Source organism: Lissotriton helveticus, chromosome 4_1 (genome assembly GCF_964261635.1).
Source record: "Lissotriton helveticus chromosome 4_1, aLisHel1.1, whole genome shotgun sequence".
NCBI lineage: Eukaryota > Metazoa > Chordata > Amphibia > Caudata > Salamandridae > Lissotriton > Lissotriton helveticus.
In genome coordinates, this window is record NC_136063.1 from 1,504,306,210 (window position 1) to 1,504,329,359 (window position 23,150).

The window sequence follows — 23,150 nt, forward strand, 5'->3', positions numbered from 1 at the left end:
CGCCAAGTTATGTAAATATGTCCAAATATATCAGCAATCTATTCGTACTGCAGTCAGATAGTGGTCATTGTTCATGTCCCTTGACTATCTAGTCATGTTTCTGCACCACCCAAATGCTCACTACACTCTATATGTTCTCCGCCAATTGATTTTCTTTGGAGCGGGAATTTCAGCATATCTTCTCATATCACCGCTCTGGAACACTAGCAATGCTTCTGTTACAGAAGCACACAGAACACTGGCAAATGTTGCCATTTGTATTTCCTTCCAAGCCTGAATGTGTGAGGTCGGATAGCCTTGGAGCTCTAATCATTGCATGCAGTCCTGCTGCTTCTCAGAGAATGGAAAATTCAGTATTCTGTTTTTTAGCATGTCTAGTATCAACTGATATCTCTGAAAATAATGTCAGAAAATAATATGGCAATTGTGCACACACTGGTAACATTACTATTCAAAATATTAGTATTCTAGGCACTAAGATTCACATGTACGCACTGTAATGAGTTAGTGCCCTCATTTTAGCATACTGTCAGACATGACTTGTATGTAACATGTATGTATTACCAGGAAAGCACTGCCACACATGACACTTGTGCCTTGTGCGACAGTGGCCAGATTAACAAACATGTCCCCATGTCTTGCATGCATTTCTATCTTTACAATTGCAGTCAATTCCTGTAAGTATGTTATTTATTGCATATGTTCTTTATGGACACATATTGAAGTGTAATGTGATGTTCTGGATTGGCTTCATGAGCAAAAAGAAAAGCAAATGTTGCCATTTTTATCAGTCAGTCATAAGCTTTTATTCGATATGCAAGATATCTTATAAGCACATTTACAATACAATCAATACAATGTACAAAAAATCATTGCCGCAAGAAGTCAGTATAAAAATATTAAAAGAGATAAGAAGATGTGAAAGACCATTAATAAATTAACTAAAAAGAGAATTAAACAGCTACTGACAATCTCTTACATCGAATAAGCCAAAACTGTTTTAAAAATTTAGCTATTCCGCACACAATAGGAGGGGAAGTGTCCGTGCTTAGGATACGCAAGGCTACTAAATGACTGCGTGTGCCCATATTCCGGCAGAGTGGTTTCAGCCAGAAACTCCTAGGCCTTGCGTAATCCGGGCATTCAAATAAAACATGCACAATGGACTCAACCTTACTCGGGCAAGATGCACAGTTGGGAGAAGTACGGGCCACAAGAGACCATTTCGATACCAAAGCACCTAGCGGGAGGGAACCAACTCTGAATTTAAAATAAAGTGCTCGGTCAAAGGGGAGAGTAATCAAGTCCAGGTAGGGTTCAAAGGCCACAGTGTCTTTAATTTGTAGAAAGGCGGCAGTGGACCTGCAGTGGTTAGAGGTTGTAATTAGACACTCCGCAGTCCATTTCCAATAAAGCGCCTTAACAACTTCTTTTGGAGGGGCTGAACGAGATGACCAGCAATCTCCTAGGCCGATGTTCTCCAGAAGCTTTTTGGTGTCACTTAACCATCTTATCTTAGCCCAACCCCCCTGGCTCATTATATCTCCCAGGGCATCAGCATAGGGTTTTAATTCTTCGCTCCTCCAAATCCTTGTCCACAACAGGAGCGGGCGAAGCTGGGCCTGGTCTTTGATGTTTTTACATCCCATGTCCATCCACACTGGTACTGATGGTGTGCTCAATGGAACAGAGATGAAAGCTTTTAGAAGCTTGCTCTCTGCTGTCACTAGAGCATCCATTCGGCAGTGGCCCCACAATTCTGCCCCATACAAGGCTGATGTCGCTACTTTGGCCTTGTAGATGTCGAGTACTGGGGTAAGTGATCTCCTGGTTGAGGCCCTGTATTCCCTCATGAGAGCTCCTCCTACTCTCCTATGATTTAGGACCATTTTATCAATGTGGTTAGCCCAAGACATCCTGTCCGTAATCCGGATACCTAGGTAGTCGAATTCGGCTACTTTCTCTAGGGGGATAGAATTAAGTGTAGGTGGGCAGCCCAATTTTTTAGGTGGATTTACAACTAAGTATTTCGTTTTGTCCACATTTATTATTAACCCTTTTGCCTCACAGAACTCCTGGAATCGTGTTAATAATTTCTGCAGGCCTTGTGGGGTCTTCGAGATCAGGAGCGTGTCATCCGCAAAAAGCAGGGTTGGGATGCGAACACCTCCAAGACAGGGGGCGTCGGCTGGTTCTTGTTGAAGATGTTTTACCACCCCATTCAGATATAGTGAGAATAGGGTGGGCGCCAAGACGCAGCCCTGTCTTACGCCCCTGGACACTGGTATCTTATCAGTGAGCTCTCCGTTTTTACCCCAACGGACCTGTGCAAAGGTGTGGGCATGGAGGCTTATGAGAAGGGACAAGATGTAAGGTGGTAATCCCAACTCATAAAGAACCCTCCAGAGCTCTTCCCGGGGAACTAGGTCAAAGGCAGTCTTCAGATCTATAAAGGCTAAGTAAAGACTACCCTTGCCTAGTTCCACCACCTTCCACCCCAAAAGGGACAGCCTAAACACCTGCTCTATAGTCCCCATACCAGCCCGGAAACCTGCCTGAAAGTCTGATAGGATTTTATTCTCCTCCACCCAATGGAGAATCCTACCAAGGATAGCTTTACCAGCTATCTTTTGGGTGGAGTCTATCAGACTTATGGGGCGATAGTTGCCCGGGGTTTCCCTACACCCTTTTTTATAAATGGGTACAACCACCGCCCCTTTCCAGGATTCTGGCACTGCTCCTCCCCTCATAATATCATTTAGGAGAGCTGCTATGATCCTTCCCCAATCCGCTGGGTAAGCCCTCATTAAGTCACCCGGAAGGCCGTCCGGGCCCGGTGCCTTTCGGGGTGCTACCCAGCCTATAACCCCCTCGATCTCTAGGGGGGTGAAGAGGTCATAGGCATGAGGTTCAATTGCTAGTGTGAGATCACTCCCCACGGACAGTTCCCCGTCTGGAGGGAGGTATAGGGAGCCAAAGTGTTTTACCCAGCTTTGAGGCGGGATGTTACAGGGTCTCATGGCTGCATCGGATTTGCTCCGTTTACTTATGAGATTCCAAAAGGCCCCTGAATCCCTGATTTTACTAGCCTGGAGTAGATCTTCCCAAAGTTTATTTTCCCACTCCCTTTTAGCCAAATTAAGGGACTTTTTATAGGCCTTCCTTGCATCCTGGATCACAGTAGGGGATTTGGATTTAACTGCCCTAACTAACTTTGCTTTATAGCCCCTACATGCGTGGGTGTACCAACCATCAACTGGTTTATTAGTTACTTTATTGCCCGGCTTTTTAGGGTAGAGGGTAAACACGTTGGTTAAGGCTTCAATCAGAGAGACAAAACACCCACTAACGTTGCCCACCCCTTCTAAGGAGGTTCCGAAAGATGTTACCGCACGGTTTAGATGGGATTTAATTTCCCCAACCTTTGCCTCGGATAAAACCAGTTTCGCCCATTTAATTCTTCTACCACATGGGGAAACTTCCGATTCATCTGGTGGTACGGGTGCCAGGTTGATGTTGGTCGTCCTTAAGGGTTGCCACCATTGTTCCATTTTTAGGGAGAGTGAGTTGTGATCACTTTCTGTCGAAGGGACCACCTGCATATCCCTTACATAAGACCATAAGCACACATCTATTAGAATATAATCTATCCTAGAGGTGTGCCCTGGTCTATTGTAGGTGTGGGCACCCCCCCTATCCGAGGAAGTCCTCCCATTTGCTGCCCTTAAGTTAAATTCAAGGCTCAGGGAGTATATCTGGAGCGCCACTTCTGTCCACCTTTTAATCGGTGGGATGTCCAGTGCCGGGATCCCCCACCTAGCATCCTCCTCATCTTGGTCGAGGGAAACGTCCGAGCCCAAGGGCTCGAACTTACAGTTCATATCACCTGCAACCAAAGTGCGTGTCTTATGGGGGGTATTGTTTAACAGGGTCTCGAGGAGAGCTATTACTGGAGACTTTCTCCCACCTTTTGTACCCCGGGCATACACATTATAGACATTTAAAACAATTCTTCCCCTTTGATCTATAAGGGTGATATTTTGTATGTCCGGGGAACCTGTGGGAAAGTCCACTACTCTACAGTTTAGAGAAGCCGCGACCCAGATGAGAAGGCCGCCCGAAGGTCGCCCTCTCCCAGATTCCGAGACTCGCGCAGGGGAGGAATATGAGGAAAATCCCACCCTATGGACCGGCACCAAGCTCCATGTTTCCTGGAAGAGGCACAAGGAGTGCTCATCAGCCCATGCAGTAAAATCCGGAAGAGCCAGTTTTCCTGCAATCCCTGCGACATTCCAGCTGAAAACCTTATAGTCTAGGTCCGTCACAGCTGGAGGGTCGCTGGGCGTCTGAATGCCCCTATCTATAGAAGTCCTCCTAGATATACAAGGAGAACAGGGATCTTGTGAAATTACTATAGAGTCTCCCATTCCACTTACGAAGTTTGTTTGGGGGGGTGGTGCTCCTACTGAGTCTTCTCTGCTCGCTGTTTCCAGTCAGCAGGGGCCTATTGCCCACATTTGATTCTCCCTATTGCCCCCTACAGCCCCAGACCAGTTTTGACCAAAATTAGGGGAACTTACACTTCCTCCATTTGGGCTAACAAGGTGCCTAGAGTAAAAATACGAAAGATCTACCAGTTTAACCCCCGGGGCCCCCATATTTTTGATAGGAGTACAAATGGATGATACTACTCTGGGGTCTTGAAAGTTTATAATTACACAATCCCCCTCCTGCATTTTTTTCCCTTGCCCTACCCATCCCACTCTGCGGACACTTAGGATAATACCGTCCACACCCAAGGGGATTGGCTTGTTTGCCTTCAGCCAGTGGATACACTTGTTCTTGAGTGATTGGTGGTTTTCCAACTGACCTTCCTTTAGGGGGGGCACATTGACCATGACAGCAACAAAAGGTTGACAGTCTGGTGGGAGGTTAATTGGGGGGATCCGTCGTGCTGGATGACTGGGGACCGGTGGGGAGGTAGATGGGGCAGAATGTTGGGTTACAGGCCTAGGAGCTTCCCCTGTCATTAACCCACTGGGTTTGCTACTCCCCTCTGATTTTTGTTGAACTTCCTTTTTACCACTAGTTATCTGTTGCTGGTTTTGTGGAAGAGGCTTGGGCTTTTTTTTCTCAGGCTCTGTATGTGTTAATGGACCCTTGTAACTTGAGCCTGCTTTGGGATGGGGAGGAGATTTAGGTGTTGGAATTACTGGACTATTAGGAGCAGCTTTGTTTTGAGATAATAGGGGCTTAGGGCCTCTCTGAGCTAATAGTTCATTCCCCTTTGTACCCACGTCCTTGTTTTCACTTACTCTAGTTATTTGTTTAATAGTTGTTTTGAGTGAGTGAAACCCGTCCAGTGTTGACTGCTCTAGTTTGTCAATCCTCTCCCCTAAACCCTTGACTTGTGCTAGTAGCGGTTTCAAGAGGGTAGATACCTTCTCCAGAATATTTTCAACTGTTACTAAGTCAGATGACTTTGGGACCTTGGCTGAGTGTGACCCCTTGGGAGAGTTCAAAACATCCCCTTCTATATCGGTTTCGTTCAGCATAGGGGCACCCCCTGTAGTTCTCGTACTAGATACAGGGGACTTCCTTAATCTTTGGTAGAGGGCAGCCTGTCTCACTAGCCTACCCTTTTTACGTTTACGCACTTTTCTACCCAAGGGGAAAGACTCCTGCCTAATATCAGGAGTTACGGTGTTAGGTGAAGCCCCAACTAAACTCCCGTCTAATACCACTATAGGGGGTACAAGCGATTTTGGGGACTCGGGATCTGTGATGACATCACTTGTGGGAATAGGTGGTGATGATGTGGACAAGTTACTAGGGCCACCATCTTCCATTGTATCTATAGGTAGGAGAGCAGCCAGATTTTCCAGCCTATCTATATTTTGCTCTATACCAATCAACTGAGGGGGGTCTGAGGAAACGCCGACCATACTAGGCGGGGTACCCCATTGAACCCGGATGATGGCTGGTGTGAGCGACTGTGCGACTGCCCCCAAGGATGAGCGTCTTGAGGGGAGGTAGACTTCAGATAGTCGCCGCTCAGACATAGCGATATCCTTGTCAATCACCGCCGCCACCCTGGTGATAAAACGGTCCATTGATCCTATGACCGGGCTTGCGGCGTTTGACCCCCTTTCAACCTCGCCCCTGAGTGGCTTTCCTGAACGGGTGGACATGGTTTGGGCAGCGGGGACGGGCACCGAGGGTGTGTGGTCAAAGCTGGTAGAGTGTAAGGGACGTAGCCCAGCCCAGCCTCTGACAGCCCCGGACGGCCCTCTGCCCGCGCTCCGCCCGGCGTCGCCCGCGCGCGTCCCGCGACGCGGAGGTCAAGGCTCCGCTTTGTAGCGCCTCCGGGCGCGAAGACAGCGGGGACAGGAAGTCAGCGCAAAGCCCACTGGGAGCTGTAGTCTCCAGCCGCTCCTGGATGTCGATGGCGGCGAGACCTACAGCGTTGGTAACCCAGGGGCAAAGGCAGAGTGCTGGCGTCTGTTCAGGTAGGCTGTGTGGGCTTGGAAAGACCCCCGCTCCACCGAGGTCAAGGCTCCGCTTTGTAGCGCCTCCGGGCGCGAAGACAGCGGGGACAGGAAGTCAGCGCAAAGCCCACTGGGAGCTGTAGTCTCCAGCCGCTCCTGGATGTCGATGGCGGCGAGACCTACAGCGTTGGTAACCCAGGGGCAAAGGCAGAGTGCTGGCGTCTGTTCAGGTAGGCTGTGTGGGCTTGGAAAGACCCCCGCTCCACCGAGGTCAAGGCTCCGCTTTGTAGCGCCTCCGGGCGCGAAGACAGCGGGGACAGGAAGTCAGCGCAAAGCCCACTGGGAGCTGTAGTCTCCAGCCGCTCCTGGATGTCGATGGCGGCGAGACCTACAGCGTTGGTAACCCAGGGGCAAAGGCAGAGTGCTGGCGTCTGTTCAGGTAGGCTGTGTGGGCTTGGAAAGACCCCCGCTCCACCGAGGTCAAGGCTCCGCTTTGTAGCGCCTCCGGGCGCGAAGACAGCGGGGACAGGAAGTCAGCGCAAAGCCCACTGGGAGCTGTAGTATCCAGCCGCTCCTGGATGTCGATGGCGGCGAGACCTACAGCGTTGGTAACCCAGGGGCAAAGGCAGAGTGCTGGCGTCTGTTCAGGTAGGCTGTGTGGGCTTGGAAAGACCCCCGCTCCACCGAGGTCAAGGCTCCGCTTTGTAGCGCCTCCGGGCGCGAAGACAGCGGGGACAGGAAGTCAGCGCAAAGCCCACTGGGAGCTGTAGTCTCCAGCCGCTCCTGGATGTCGATGGCGGCGAGACCTACAGCGTTGGTAACCCAGGGGCAAAGGCAGAGTGCTGGCGTCTGTTCAGGTAGGCTGTGTGGCCATTTTTATTTCCTTTCAAACCTAATTTGCCCAGGGCCAGATGGCCTTGGAGCTCTAATCATTGCATGTAGTACTGATGCTTTTAAGAGAACGGAAAATGTAAGTTCTGTGTTATTTTAGTGTTACTAGTGGCACCTTATAGCTCTGAAAATAATGTCAGGAAATATTATGGTATTTGCGCACACACTGATTACATAACTATTCAAAATATTAGTTTTCTAGGCTCTAAGACTAACACTTACGAGTTAGGGCCCTTAAATATGCAGACTGTCAGACATGAATTGTCTGTAACATGTATGTACTACCAGGAAAGCACTGCCACACATGATACCCCTGTCTTGTGTGAGTGTCATCAGAATGGCAAACATTTCCCCTGTGTTGCATGCATTTCCTTCTTTAACAAATGGAATCAATTTCTGTAAGTATATATATTTATTACATCTGTCCTTTATTCACACACAATGAAATGTAATGTGAGGGTCCGGATTGGGATGAGTAGAAAGAAAAGATCAACAGGTTTAAACTGTTACTCGCTTTTCCTCACTAAATTGCTACATGGTGTTATTTCTTCAGCGGGTTACCAGAGCGCCAAGTTTCATCCTTCTCATGTTCCATAGGACAGCAACTCTCAGTTCAGAAATGGTCAAGTTCTCCATCACTTCAGTGGACTTTATAGCTGTGGGTTGAAGGCTCGCCCATTTCTTCAATGGACTTACCCAATTAAGAAACACCTTCTTTTGTCTACTGAGTTCCTTCAATTCTTCAACATTAATCTTACTAGTAATGTGATTGCACACATCAGTAAAATAGGAGCCAAACCTGTGATAAAAGTGGAAATTATGGGCCATATGTAGGTGAGGCAATACCGGTCGGTAACAGTGAAATTCGGTAAATTTCACTGTTACCGACCGGTATTTAGGGATTTGAGATGTAGAAGGCAGTTTTCAAGGATTCGGTAATTTACCGAATCTGTAATTTAAGGAATCTGTAAATTACCGATTTCTAAAAATTCCGATTCGGTAAATTACCGAATCCTGAAACATATGTTGGGAGCACTCAAGTGAGTGCATTTTTGCATTCAGGATTCGTTATTTACCACCAACTATAAGTTGGTGGTAAATACCGAATACCTTTAAAAAAGCATTTTTTTGCTTTTTTGTCAGTGCCATGTGGCACACATACATGCCCTTAGGGCATGTATGTGTGCCACATGTGCACACATGCACGATTCAGGGGTGCAACAGGGTGTCAATGTGACACCCTGCCACCCTTGGATATGTTCCGCCTATTACCGATTCGGTATTTACCAAATCGGTAATAGTGAATGGCTTCCCCTTCATTCCTATGGGCCCCCATATGGACAAGGATAAGGCCCATAGGAATGAATGGGAATTACCGAATTGGTAAATACCGAATCAGTAATACCGAATATTACCGATTCTGTAAAATTTACCGAATTATTACCTACATACTATTTACCGATTTTCAAATACCGAATCGAAAAAATTCGGTATTTAAAAATCGGTAAATAGTGATTACCTACATATGGCCCTAGATTCCCTCCTGTATGTGAAGCTGAGCCTAATGTTTACTTGAGTATTCCTAACATACCTTTTCCTGCTGCTTTTAAATGTATTATTATGCCTGTTGTGAAATATAGTTTCTAAAATTTCAGTAAAGGAAGGCGGATGTTTCGTTTGCAATAACTGGAATATTATATTTATGCTATGTGTAACACACATTACATAATAATAACTCACTGATTCTAGCGCTAAATCCTGTTTTGAAAACAACAGAGTTATGCTTGTCAGCCTATCAAGATTCACATTTGAGTACTTGTTAGGATTCGGCCAACAAAGTGTAGTCACTACTTCTTGTGTTGGTGGGTGTAGCGTACAGCCACACTACTTAATTAAGTCACTCACAGTCACTAAATAAACCTAATAGTATTACAATCCAAGTGAGTTCTGGTGTCCGAAGTTGCACTGGTCTGCTGTATAGAAGAGGCCACGTGATATTTCTTTACTGTGCTCACAGAAGCCAGTCGGGTTCTTTTCCTGGTATTATTTGTCTCAAAAATGTATTTTTACACGAATTCTGCAGCAAAAATGTGTCTTGGTGACCTTCTCTATGGAAGTTGCATCTAGTTGGCCAGATCTTCATTTGTACTCAAAGTCAGTCAGTCAAAATACTCTTTATTCGATTTTTGTTAAAATCATAAAAGACATAAAACAAACACAAATACAATTACTATTATAACATTACACAATCATAGTAAAAAACAGATTTCTACATATTGATTACATTTCCTCAGGTTATTTCTCCCTAATACAAATATATTTACAAATTTTAAAAAGTATCCTTTAAGAACAATTTTAAGTTTAAAAATGGTCTATCCGGGGTAATCTTTTTTTCCTCGATCTAAATGCAGCAGTTAAAAAACTCGCAACACTAAACATAGTGTAAGTATCCGCTAGCATTTGGAGAAAGATTAACGCTGGCCTAACTTGAGAAAAGCCCGCCGCTTTCAACACAGGGAATAGATATTTTTTCCTTTCACTACTAAAAAAGTCACAAAAAAATAAAAAATGGAGGGTGTCTTGGACTGAAAATTGATCACATCCGCATGGTGGGCCATCATCAGGTTTTGACCACACCGGAAAGTTTCCTAGGGAGTACGGAATTAAGTTCATCCTAAATTTAGTTAAGAGAAGTCTATGGAGAGGATTAGTCACAATTTTTAAATAGGGTTCCATGGTGGGCGAAATAATTAGGGCAATGTGTGCCCTCACCATGGGTTTCCTCAATTCCAATTCTTCTCTATCCATACAAGCCCTTTCCAGAAACATCTGCTTAATCAAACTGACATCCTCCCTCCTAATACTAGTTGGGTCATTAAAAAGTTCCGGCCTCCCCAGCATAAATAATGTAGATTTAATATATTTTAGCCAGGGGATTCTCATGGCGTTATCCCTTGCGATGACGTCCTTAAGGATGGCGTGGTTTAAAGTTAGCTCGGGGTTCAACCATGTTTTGACCCAAAAAAGGAGGGGGGCTAATTTTAATTTGTCAGAGATATATGGTAAGCCTATTTCCTCATGAATAGAAAAAATGGGTGTGGAGTCAGGGACAAATAAGATGTTCCTAATGATGCCATTTTCTATCCTTTGTAACTTAGCCGTCTCTACATAGCCCCAAATAGCAGATCCATACATAGCAATTGGGACGCACTTACTATTATATATTTTGATTAGCGCCTCCAATGGTTTGGCTCCCAGTCTTTTTGCAAAAGCCAACACAGCTGATGTGGATCGTGCTAGACTAAGACTTTTTGCTTTAATCTGGGGGGCCCAAGACCCTCTTTGGTCAAAAAGGACTCCCAGATAAGGAAAGACTGGAACCCTAGAAAGAATCTCCCCTTTGCAAATAAAAGATTTTTTCTGGCACATATTCACTTTGCGACCAATAATCATAGTATGGGACTTGGAGACGTTAATTTTCAAATCTAGGTTCTCCATGAAAGAACCAAAACGGTCCAGAAGGATCTGTAAACTAATCCCTGTGCGGGCTTTCAGGACGGCATCGTCCGCGTATAGGAGGGCTGGGATCTGCACTCCTCCTACACGTGGGACATCCGCCGATCCTGTTTCTAAGTATTTCTCCAGGCCATTTATATAAATAGTAAAAAGAAGGGGGGCCAAGATACAGCCCTGGCGCACCCCTTTTTCAGATTTAAAACTTTCCGTGCACCTTCCATCCCTGGTGACTCTTATTTTTGCCTCAAGATCTTGGTGTAGCCTTGCCATAAATGCCACCAAGGACTCCTCTATACCTAGCTCCAAGAGAATAGACCATAACTTACTCCTATTCACCAGATCGAAGGCCGAGGAAAGGTCCATAAATGCCAGGTAAACTGACCCCTCCCCGGCCACCGTGTACCTGGAGACTAGAAGATGGAGATTGGAGCATTGTTCCAATGTCCCTCTCTTCTCACGAAAGCCGTATTGAATATTCGAGAGTCCCCCATTCAGATCTAAATTTTCCCTTAGTTGAACCAATAGGACTCTACCTAAGATTTTAAAAGTAGAGTCAATAAGGGAAATTGGGCGATAACACCCAGGGTCCTCTCGGTTTCCCTTCTTAAAGATGGGAACTATTATGGATGTTGCCCATGTTTGAGGTAGGAATCCTTCGGCTGCTGCTCTAAACACTCTGGACAGGACTTTACTCCAGATTACTGGGCAGAATTTAAAAAAGTCTGCCGGAACACCGTCAGGGCCAGGGGCCTTATTTTTTGTGGTATCCATAATGGCCTTTAGGACACGCTCTTCCGTAAATGCCACCCTGATTGCACCATGGGCAGTTTCACTAGCAGTTAGGCAAGTTGAAGGTTCACCCCCATAAATATTGCTAAAATGTTGTACCCATCTCTCATCAGGGATGACACAGTCTGTATTCAGATTGTTCTCCCCTGTAAAAAAAGGATGATTAATAATTTCCCAGAAATGTTTACTATCTTTTAAAACATCAACGTTGAGTAAATCATTCCAAGCATTATTCTTAATCTCATCTTTCCTTGCCCTCACGTTGGCTTTATAAGCCCGTCTCAGATGAGAGATTAGCTCTTTGTCCCTTTCTTTAGCCTTAAGAGCCAATTTCAATTCTCTGTATGACCTTGAGCATTTGTTATCGAACCATTTGTGGGGCATTGTAGGGTACTTTGGTTTAGGTTTTAAAAGGTCCTTGACGGTTTGAGCACAGATACTATTAAAAGCTGTAATAACCTGAAGATTCGAAGCAGTCTGATCAAGACAAGTTTCTATCGGCTGCTCAATTTTAGGGAGTAGGGTTTCCATAAACCGTTCCTCCATAGCCCTACCCCATCTAAGCCGTCTGCCCTGATCACTGGGCACCGCCATGGCACAAACCCGGGGCTGATCCACCTGTCTGCGCCATAAGTCACTCCAGTGAACTACAGTTGACAGAGGGTTGTGATCACTATGGGGTGAGACAGTAGCCTTATATTCACTTGTCTTGGCAATTAATCCTATGGACATAAATATGTAATCAATAATCGTCCCCTTAGTCGTTCCTTTAAAAGTGGGGACCTTCTCATTAGAAACAGTTTTATACGGTTCATATATATTAAAATTAGCACACAGTAAATCAAGAGACTCCCCCATTTTAGTGTGTTCGAAGTGGGGGATGCAGGCTCCAGCCGGGGTATCTGCATCTATTGAATGACATAACAAATCACATTTGTGGCTATTAAAATCGCCCATTAAGAAAATTTCGAATGGAGTATTTGAATTTTGACTGTATTTATTTACCAGGTTCTCCAAGCGGTGAACATGTTCCAATTCATTTAGTCCACCCCAGGCATTGTAAAAATTAATTACTAATATAATGCAGCTAGGTGAGACTAACCATTCTATCGCTAAAATATTTGGAGAACCTGAGTTTAATAAATTAAAAGAACCTACTAAATCTAAAGAAAAAAGTGTGATAAGCCCCCCTTTTGCTCTCCCCGCATTACTACTGCTAGCGGGTACTGTGAAACTTAGGAAACCATCTAAGGGAAAAGAAAGTGAGGTGTCCCATGTTTCTTGCAGACCTATCACCTTATGTTTTGAGATATATTTTATCCAAGTAGGGTCCGACTTTTTGGTTCTTATTCCTGCAACATTCCAAGTCATGAATAAACATGATAAAGGGATTACCATCTCTGGTATAGTTATTGTAGGTGCTGTTGGGAGAATAGGTAGTCAACCGTTAGTGTTCAGATCACATAAAGGATTAAATCGGTTAACCAAATCCATAATGGGACCTGAGTTATAGTGCGTTAGTAAATTTTGAGGATATCCCTGTCTCAAGTGCCCTACGCCACCATTAGGATCATAAACCTGATTATAACCATCGTGTGGGTGCAAAAATGGAGCATGGAAAGAACTAACCTCCAGCCGCGGGGGCAAAATAGATCTCAAAGACTCAAACCCCCCTTGGTGATATGACTGAGTTCTTGGGTAAAAAAAGGTCAAGTCCACCACGCCAATCCCACCAAAGCTAATATTCCATCCAGGTTTTGTAATTATCCCTACTACCCTTGGGTCCTGAAAATTAATTATAATACACTCACCCCCCTGCTTTTTAAAAGTGTTCCCAATCCAATTGACCCTTCTAGCCCCAATGATCAATCCATCCACATCTCCTGGCAGGGGTCTATTTACCCGCAGCCAATGCATGGCTTTATTTTTTAACATATCATAAGTCTCCCTTTGGCCATCTGGTAGGGGAGGAACATTGGTAAGAATGGCCACATATGGGTAAGAGTCGGGGGTAAGTTGAACTGGGGGAGTCCGGGTTGGAAGTCTATTAGCATAAGGTTTTGGTGGACAATGCTCTGGCACAACAACACTCACAGGAGCTCTATTTCCCATAGCCATACTAGCGTTATTTCCACCGCTTTTATGATTACCATTTCCTACACAATCACCCTTATTTTCTGCTTGGGGGGCAGGCGGCCCTTTTAAACCATCAACAATTGTAGTGAAGTTTTTTATCTATATCTATCAGTGTCCCCTGGGCGCACACCATAGCAGGGGGTAAGGGTGGGCTCTTTTTCTGTACCACAGGAGCACAGTTTTTCGTACTATCCTTAATACTATTTACTATTATGCTAGTACAATTGGTGTTAGAACTCTCAGGACCACTATTTTTAACCAGTGGTTGGGGTACTGGAAGATCTCTTTTATTATTATTATTCAGACCCTGTTTCTGCTGGGTAGAAACCCCACTTACTTTAGTGGAAGACAACTCGGCCCCTGTTGCGCCCAAGATTTGCTCAACTGGATTATTATGGCGCCCATTCTCAACCGATTTATTCTGAGCCTTAATTAGTGATTTTACTGAGAAAAAGTTATCCAAACTGGTTTGTTCTAAGTGGTCAAGTTGTTTTGCTAACTTCTCCAGTTTGGTCTCAAACGGACTTAAGAGGGAACGTATAAGTTTTTCCAGGTCCAAAAACTGATCCGGATAACTCCTCATTTTCCCTGGAGATGCTGTAGTAGGGGGGATTATTTCTGTTATAGGTAATGCTGGAATCTTAGGATTTTCTAAATCTATTACAATAGCCGATTCCTCCCCCCTTATAACCCCACTCAGTTGTTCAGCTCGGACATCGGTTAAGGGCGCTTTAATTGCCAATTTCCTAACCTTCCTTGCTGGATTAGGGACTATAGATTTTTTTAGAGTAGTAACCCTTTTCCTCTTTGGGCATGCTTTGGGTCTAACAGTCTGTGGTTGTACAATTGCTTGTGTTATCACATTGTGTCCCATACACGCAGTGGTAGGGCCCTTAAAATGCTCTGAAGAAGGGACAGTAACCACTGTGTCTATAGGAGAGGCACCCCGCAGCTCGTTACATACAGATATATCATACAGTGTTTCTTGTGTTGATGGCAATACTGTAGACGATAACGGGGTGACTAATGCAGGGAAACTTTGTCCTAAGTGTTTTTCTAGGGGATTTTTCATCAATTCAATTGATAACCTTCGACCAGCGCGTCTTTCTGCCAAGGCAATTTCCCTGTCAATATCTTGGGGCAGACGCTTAAAATACGAGTCTAGAGGCCCCATCACCGCAGTTTCAGTGTCCCCCGCGGAAGTCAGTAAAGTAGAGGTATTTAGGGTATTCGCCATAGTTGTTTCCACCCTTATAACCTCAAGTAACTAACTAAACCTGGAAGACAACTATCAACTAGATAGTAATAATAGAACACAAGCCTGTAAATGGAAAAAGGGTGGCCCAGCCCGGCCTCCTTCGGCCCCGGACGGCCACAGACGGTCCCGCCCTTGTCCCGGGCTTCTCCCGGCGCCCTCCCGCGCGCTCCCGCGCAGCGGTGATACTAGCGTTCTTTTCAATAAGTGTAATTGGTGAAGGGGCGGGGCTTGCAGGGAGAGCGGCCCAGGTGTTTGCTGATGGGCTGTCAGGGACTCCTGGGATAGCGAGTCCCTGACTACACTGCTCGCAGCCCTGCAAGACTTACAGCGCCTTTACCTCCTGCACAGTCTGTCCACAAAGCGCCTGGTCCAAACAGCGAAGCGGGACCCGCGGAGCGGGTCCGGCAAGAAGTTGAGGTAATCCGCAGGAAGAAGAGAAGGCTGCCACACCACAGCGGGGAGCAACGAACAGCAGGTGAAGCACTAGAGGGTCCCACAGAGGCAATGAAACGAAGGGCTTTTCACTCGTGAGTGAGGGGGCGGGGCTTGCAGGGAGAGCGGCCCAGGTGTTTGCTGATGGGCTGTCAGGGACTCCTGGGATAGCGAGTCCCTGACTACACTGCTCGCAGCCCTGCAAGACTTACAGCGCCTTTACCTCCTGCACAGTCTGTCCACAAAGCGCCTGGTCCAAACAGCGAAGCGGGACCCGCGGAGCGGGTCCGGCAAGAAGTTGAGGTAATCCGCAGGAAGAAGAGAAGGCTGCCACACCACAGCGGGGAGCAACGAACAGCAGGTGAAGCACTAGAGGGTCCCACAGAGGCAATGAAACGAAGGGCTTTTCACTCGTGAGTGAGGGGGCGGGGCTTGCAGGGAGAGCGGCCCAGGTGTTTGCTGATGGGCTGTCAGGGACTCCTGGGATAGCGAGTCCCTGACTACACTGCTCGCAGACCTGCAAGACTTACAGCGCCTTTACCTCCTGCACAGTCTGTCCACAAAGCGCCTGGTCCAAACAGCGAAGCGGGACCCGCGGAGCGGGTCCGGCAAGAAGTTGAGGTAATCCGCAGGAAGAAGAGAAGGCTGCCACACCACAGCGGGGAGCAACGAACAGCAGGTGAAGCACTAGAGGGTCCCACAGAGGCAATGAAACGAAGGGCTTTTCACTCGTGAGTGAGGGGGCGGGGCTTGCAGGGAGAGCGGCCCAGGTGTTTGCTGATGGGCTGTCAGGGACTCCTGGGATAGCGAGTCCCTGACTACACTGCTCGCAGCCCTGCAAGACTTACAGCGCCTTTACCTCCTGCACAGTCTGTCCACAAAGCGCCTGGTCCAAACAGCGAAGCGGGACCCGCGGAGCGGGTCCGGCAAGAAGTTGAGGTAATCCGCAGGAAGAAGAGAAGGCTGCCACACCACAGCGGGGAGCAACGAACAGCAGGTGAAGCACTAGAGGGTCCCCTATTTCTTTACTGTGCTCACAGAAGCCAGTCGGGTTCTTTTCCTGGTATTATTTGTCTCAAAAATGTATTTTTACACGAATTCTGCAGCAAAAATGTGTCTTGGTGACCTTCTCTATGGAAGTTGCATCTAGTTGGCCAGATCTTCATTTGTACTCATTAAAGTGTCTGGTTCTTTTTATTACTCTTGAAAATAATTCACAAAGATTAAGGTAGCTTCTAAGAAGGCCTTAATAGTTTCAATTATCTGTTTTATTATTCCTTATGACTTAAAGGTGATAAAAGCAAATAAGAGATATTTCATTATTGTTTCGATTTTTTTTAAATGAAACAGTAGATGAATGAAGCTGTATCGTAACTATGTTGTTGTTTTTGTAGGATATTAAAGCGGTGTGGCCAGAGTCAGTCAACACAGACTGTGCCACCTTTGCATCCACAAGCCAGAAGCTTTCCATGATGCTGAATAGGGTGAAAGAGTCCATGCAGGAGGACCCCGAGCTCGGTACCACTTGCCAATGTGTGCAGCCCTTGGACACCATCCAGCAACACTTGAAAAGGTAAAGCTCTCTTGTTTTTTGCACTGCTGGTGCTGAAGGTTTTAGTGCATCAAGTGGTGAATTCAATTAGACATTATTTTTATTTACATTACCTAGGACTGTTTTGAACTACAGCGGTTGATGGGAGTAGCATATTGGTTGTTTCTGAAATATCAGCCTCTGTGTTCTACAATTGTAGCAGTGTTAATCTGTGTAATGAAAGAAACTAAAATGTGTCAGCACATTTCTATTTTTATACAGAAAGCGAGTATTTTGGTTAGTCAGAAACAGTGTATATGTGATCTTGAAAAATACCATATCATTGTGTTTAGGCAAAGAGCAAAATAACTTTCGATTTAGTATTTTTTTTAATGTGATCCTTGATATTGATCAGGCATTGTTGGCAGCATATAAAAGGTCATAAGAGAGGATCAGCCTTGATGGTATCACATAGAAGGTTATAAAAGAGGACCAGCAAACATGTGTTTTTCACCCCCAATGTCTTGCAGGCCTGGGGCGTTTTCAATAATTTATACATATGGAACATACATAAACAAATCATAACTGGAGAAACCAATATGTAAAACCAAATTATAAATAAAAGAAATAACATGTAAGACAAATAACACGGTAATGACAGAAACAGAAACAAAATAAGTGAAAAAATAAGTAGTAGGACATGAATCAATACATACCATGTATGGATGCATTTAACTATTAGTATTTTACAATGTCATGTATTCACTGCAAGGAGTCAAAACTATGGTACAAGGCACACTGGAGACAACCACAATAAGATTTACATTGCAACTAGCCAGTGTAGTGCTAGTGCAGGTGTACAGTGAAACAATGAAGCGGCGGTTCATGTGTTAAAACTGGTAAATCACCTGTCATTCACGTGTCTTGCAGCAAATCATTGGTGGGGTGGTCTGCAAAAACACTGCTTAGATAGGAGATTCTTCTAGTTGTATACTTAATTAAGCAAAATGATAACGATGTTTTTTGCCATAGGGGAACCAGGAAAGGAAGATGATTAAAAAAGTAAGGGGAGAATGAGTGGCTATCTTAACAAACAGGATGACTTTTCTCCAATAAATGGAAATTTCCAGGATGGTGTACAAAGGGGAACGTTCAGGTCAAGTGACCAAACTAACAAATAGAACATTTGAAGTTATTGCACTTGTGGCAATATGATGCCATAAAGCCACAGGGGCAGTCAGGGCTGTGTCTATAGACATTAAAGAAATGTCATGCAAAGTAATCACAAGTTTGGGTGGTTCCTACCAAATTTACTGTTTATCAAACCACAGAGTCTCAAATGTGATTCAGGAAGTCAGTACTCAAGTCTGCATGAGGAGCTGCCATTCACGTTGGCAGGGGCCGTGAGGAGTTAGTTGTTTGGTGGAAGGAGAAGGTCAGGCATCACGGAACGGTCGCTGCTGTAGTGCGAAGAGCTCATTATCGCTTGAGCTTGGCATTGGTGGTCAACACAGAATGTCGCTTTCAGATCAAAGTGCAGGTCTCGCTGGAGCCTTGCATTGCCTGTCGGGGCAGATGGTCACTGTCTGCGCGAAAAGAGGGTCCCGCTGGAGCGTCGCATTGGTGGTGGCTGCGGGCTTTCGATTCTCAGCATGAAGAGGTCACTTTGTGGTTGTGAACAGCCCAAAAAGTCTGCATCTTCACCTTTTCTTCAGAAGGAGTACACTCTGATGCCAGCCAGTTGTCCAATACCTGGGGGTCACCTCTTAGGGATCAAGATTCACTCAAGTAGAGGCCAGTAGGAGGGCTCAGGCAGGTCCAGGTATGTCCTTTTGGTGCTGGGCAGAGGGGCAGTTGCAGGGAGGCATCTGGAAGTTTTTGTACCATTGAGTTGGATAACAATAAACATCTGTTATTCAGTGCCAAGATACCCTTCTGGATGTATGTGCACTTTACAAATACAGTGGTTATGGTATGCTATGTTATGTTGTGTGCCTGTAGCTCAAACAGGAGGTCAGCCAACTGGTGCAGGGATTCACCCATGGAGAACCTGGGTTCAAGTCAAGCATGTTTAATCTTCCTGCTCCAGGCATTAGGGCAGTCCTTCTGAATCTTTCACTGGTCCAAGTGTGTTCTGATAAGTCTGCCTTTTGTGTGGGGTAATTTACATGTCCTACCCCCAAAACTGGTTCTGGTCAGTTCTTCCCCTGGGTTTGGCTCACAACTGTCTAGAGCGATAAAGGCAATTTTGGGCCTGGTGTCAGTTTCCTTTGTGTGTGCTGCAGGCAGGGCCATTTCAGCCACAATCAGGACACGGCACAACTTCTCCCTAGCCACATTTTCAGGAAGAGACTGTCCTCCCACCCATAAGCCTATTATTTCTCTATGTCTGGAAACAATACACAAAACACCACAGTAGAGCGATTAAGTCATGTAACCCTGGACACTGGCAGAAAGGCAAATTTGAAATAAATCAGAAAAATATCCAACTTTCTAAAATTGCCATTTACAGGATACTAACTTAATATCCTACTTTACTGTTAAAGAAGATTTTATATTGCAATTCATTTGATCTCTATCTGGTTCCAAACTGAAGTTGCCACTTATTAAGTGTAATCAGGGCGTCCAGGATTAGTCTATGGGAAAGATAACCTTACAGGAATGAAACACAACTTTAGGAGTTTTCCCTGTCAGTATATGTACAACCTAAAACCACGTCATACTTTTTAAATACTATACACCCTACTGAATGAGACTACCTTAGGGCTGAGTTACAAGTATTCCAAAGGAAGATATGGACCTGGCAAAAAAGTTTATTTTCCCAAGTCAAAATGGCAGTTAAAAAGTGCAGTACAGGCTGCAGTGACATGACTGAAACATGTTTTAAAATGCTACTTTAGTGGGTGGCTAAATGTGAGCTGCTGCCCACTAGTACCATTTAATATCCTGGCCCTGGGTAGAAGTAGTACCAATTACTAGGAACGTATAAGCAAATTCAATGTACCAATCAGTTGTATTACAATTTTCCATGTTTTAGGAGAGAGCACGCACAGTTAACCACTAGTTAGGAGGGGAAAAGTGCACAGAGTCCTAAAAGCCAACAGAAATGGGGTCAGCAAAGAAAGGCAAACATCTGGGGTGACACCTCAATTTAAATGCCCAAGAATCCAACAATGCTAGACAAAAATTACAACCAGATTGGGAGTGAATATGCACACTGCAATAGAGCTATCTCCATTTTCAGTCTTATTGGGAGTATGGACCAATGTGGACCTTACTAGATGCCTGAAACCATTGATTAATCACGTTTTTGTAATCACTAAAATGGATATTGTGAAGTATCGATTGGGGTTGAGGTTTATTCCAAACATTCTTCAATGGTAGAAGAGTATAGCTTGGTGCAGACCAGTGGAACAAGTAGTCTACAAGGCATGGTTGGGGGTGTCTGCAGAAATATCAGAAAATATGGGGGAGTGGGCAGGGAGAATGAAGTCAATGCAGACCAAATGATCCTTCCTATAACATTTTTGGGGAAACATAGCAAGGCATAATGTGGATGAGACGGTATAACCCTAATTAAAGGTAGATGCAATGTGAACCGAGGGTACTCATAAGATGAAGCCAGATTGTGTGACAGAAAGTTGTTGTACCAATGTAATGCTGTGATTGTTGACGTTGAGTTGGATATACTGAAACTCCAAGTCTAACAGAATGTACTTGCACTGTCAACATTTTAATGCTTGGAAAAAAAGTAATAGAGATGTTAGCAAAAAACAATGACGATCCATGAAAAAGGCACTTAAATTACAAGGAGGCGGGACATAAAGACATGCTGGGAACAAAGGGGAAGGAGAAATGTATTATGGTAAGTGGAATAACAATTTACACAGGCACTCCAAACATATCAAAATGCTGGGTCAGACCTTATACAAGAGGTGAGTCCACCTCTGCATGGAAAAATAGTGCACTGAAGTTCGGAGGACAAACATGAAAATGACAATCATCCATCTTTACCATTGTGTAGTAGCACAGGGCACTGGGAAAAAACAATTAAGACCCAGTGTATCCTCAACCTAACTTGGAAGGGCAAAAAGCATAGAAACTTAGCACAACAAGAGGCAGACATTCGAAGCTAAGCTGCCACACAGACTTAACCTTGCTAAAATCTTAGATTGTCCAAATAAGCCACAGACTAGACTAACTAGAGGGAACACAATTGTCTTCTCATCAACTAAGGATAAATCAGTGGAGCCAATACTGAGTATGACTGCCCAGATAAGGCTCTGAATAAAACATTTAAAGAAAAAGGTGCACAAGAAGAGGTGTTCTCAGAATGTCCAACATGATGAAGGGAGCATAATATACCTATTTAATGGCCTACTTAAGTTCATATTCGCACAAATCTTCAGAAGTTCTATAATGTCAAAGGTCACAGAGACTGCAATAGAGTCCATGAAGTAGGTCAAAAGTCTATAACTATCAGCAAAGAGCATGTCCAAGATGAAATATTTCCTGTAGAAAAACTTCTGATTTTGGGAGCCTGATGCCAAGGTCAGATAATATTTAATGTGGGTAAGGTGCTACTACAGCAAGAGATCTCCAAGGCCACTCTTTTAAAATGAAAAGCCTTCTGGCCACTGAGCAAGATCTTGACTGTTCATTTATTTTACTTTGCTGTCATGATAACATGTTTAATTTACGGTTTTTTGTTCATAAAGTGACAAAAGATATCCACATGAATACGTTTTTTTAAGAATACCACAAAATTACTGTCAAAAATATCTATTATGCAGTGTTTTATTGTGTATGCTTTTCATGTTCATTTATAAATCAACCTTCAGCTTCTGAGTTCTTTTCCTAGCACTCTTCCTTGAGGGAGCTGCATAGTTCTGTTAATGCAATCTCTTCAGTCAAGAGTCCTACTTCCAGCTTCCTTATCGATTTAGCCAAAGATGTTGCTTAATTATGGGAGTTTCTTTCTATGTCAGCTGGCGGCAACACCCACAAAGTCTGTCAAATATTAGAAAACATTCCTCAAACAAAATAGCCAGATTTATTACCTTTGCCAGTGCCAGCTTAGAAGAAAATCACTGTAGTGGGCTTTTTATTTATGCATTTGTAAGGACTCAAGGATGTACCTGACCCTGGGTTGGCTGTCTTATTGGCTTTTGTTAGTGCAGATTGTGAAATCTCAACCCAAAGACCACACCAAAGTCTCACATCAACAACAAAAGCTTAATTCTTACAAGATTTCAGAATCTTGGGGTCAGCAAGTCTCAATCTCAAACAGAAAAGCCGGCTGCAGTACTCCTCCTTTAGACATCAGTGCTGGAGTGTCCTCAGGAGTCCCTGACATGTTGCCACTTGCTTCTCTCCCTCTGACACCAGGCTTCTCAAAAGCTTGGGGTACTTAAAGTCATTGCTACTCGTAGTAATCTCTTGCCGGGTTTAAACTGAATATTGCAGATTTGAGGTAAGGCTTCTACCAAATTTGTTTTAACTCACCAGAATTTTAGTGTCTGATTCACAAAGGGCATTTTCACTTGTGGTGAGAGCCCCTCACTCGTGGCGGGACTTCCTGCCACAAGTGCAGGCCCCACGACATAACGCTGGGGCCTCCGTCATAAATGCGGAGGCACTTTGTGAATCGGATCCTTAGATCATAAGAACCCAGGAAACACTGAATGACATATTACTGATCAGCCACGGCCAGTGGAGGGTGTTGCGGTGGGGCAGGCAGGCAGGGTTGGGGAGGGGCAGTGTGGGGGGTGATAAACAACGGAATCTTGATGATTGCAGGTAAGTAAACAATTAAATTAATAAAACGAATTTCATAGGTCACCTCCATCGCATTTTGTGATGCAGGACACGGAATGAAATTCGCTTTATTAATTTAACTGTTTACTTACCTGCAATCATCCAGATTCTGGTGTTTATCACCCCCACCCTGCCCCTCCCCTGCCCCGCCTGCCTGCCCCACCGCAACTCCCTCCACAGGCCGCGGCTGTTACTGATCTTCGTCTGCGCTGTTAAAAAAAATACCAATTTCTACTTTTAGGCATCTTTCCTTGATCATGTACTTCAAAATAATCATTCACACATAAATACA

General features: G+C 44.8%; 1 protein-coding gene across 1 annotated transcript in view; it reads left to right on the top strand.

Annotated features, from left to right (window-relative positions):
* Window positions 1-23,150, top strand: part of ABCA13 (ATP binding cassette subfamily A member 13) — a 2,470,580-nt gene that overhangs the window by 397,784 nt on the left and 2,049,646 nt on the right. Inside the window, exon 13 of the mRNA XM_078686273.1 lies at window positions 16,905-17,083. Coding sequence (XP_078542399.1) covers window positions 16,905-17,083 — 179 coding nt within the window. The remainder of the gene's footprint in view (window positions 1-16,904; window positions 17,084-23,150) is intronic.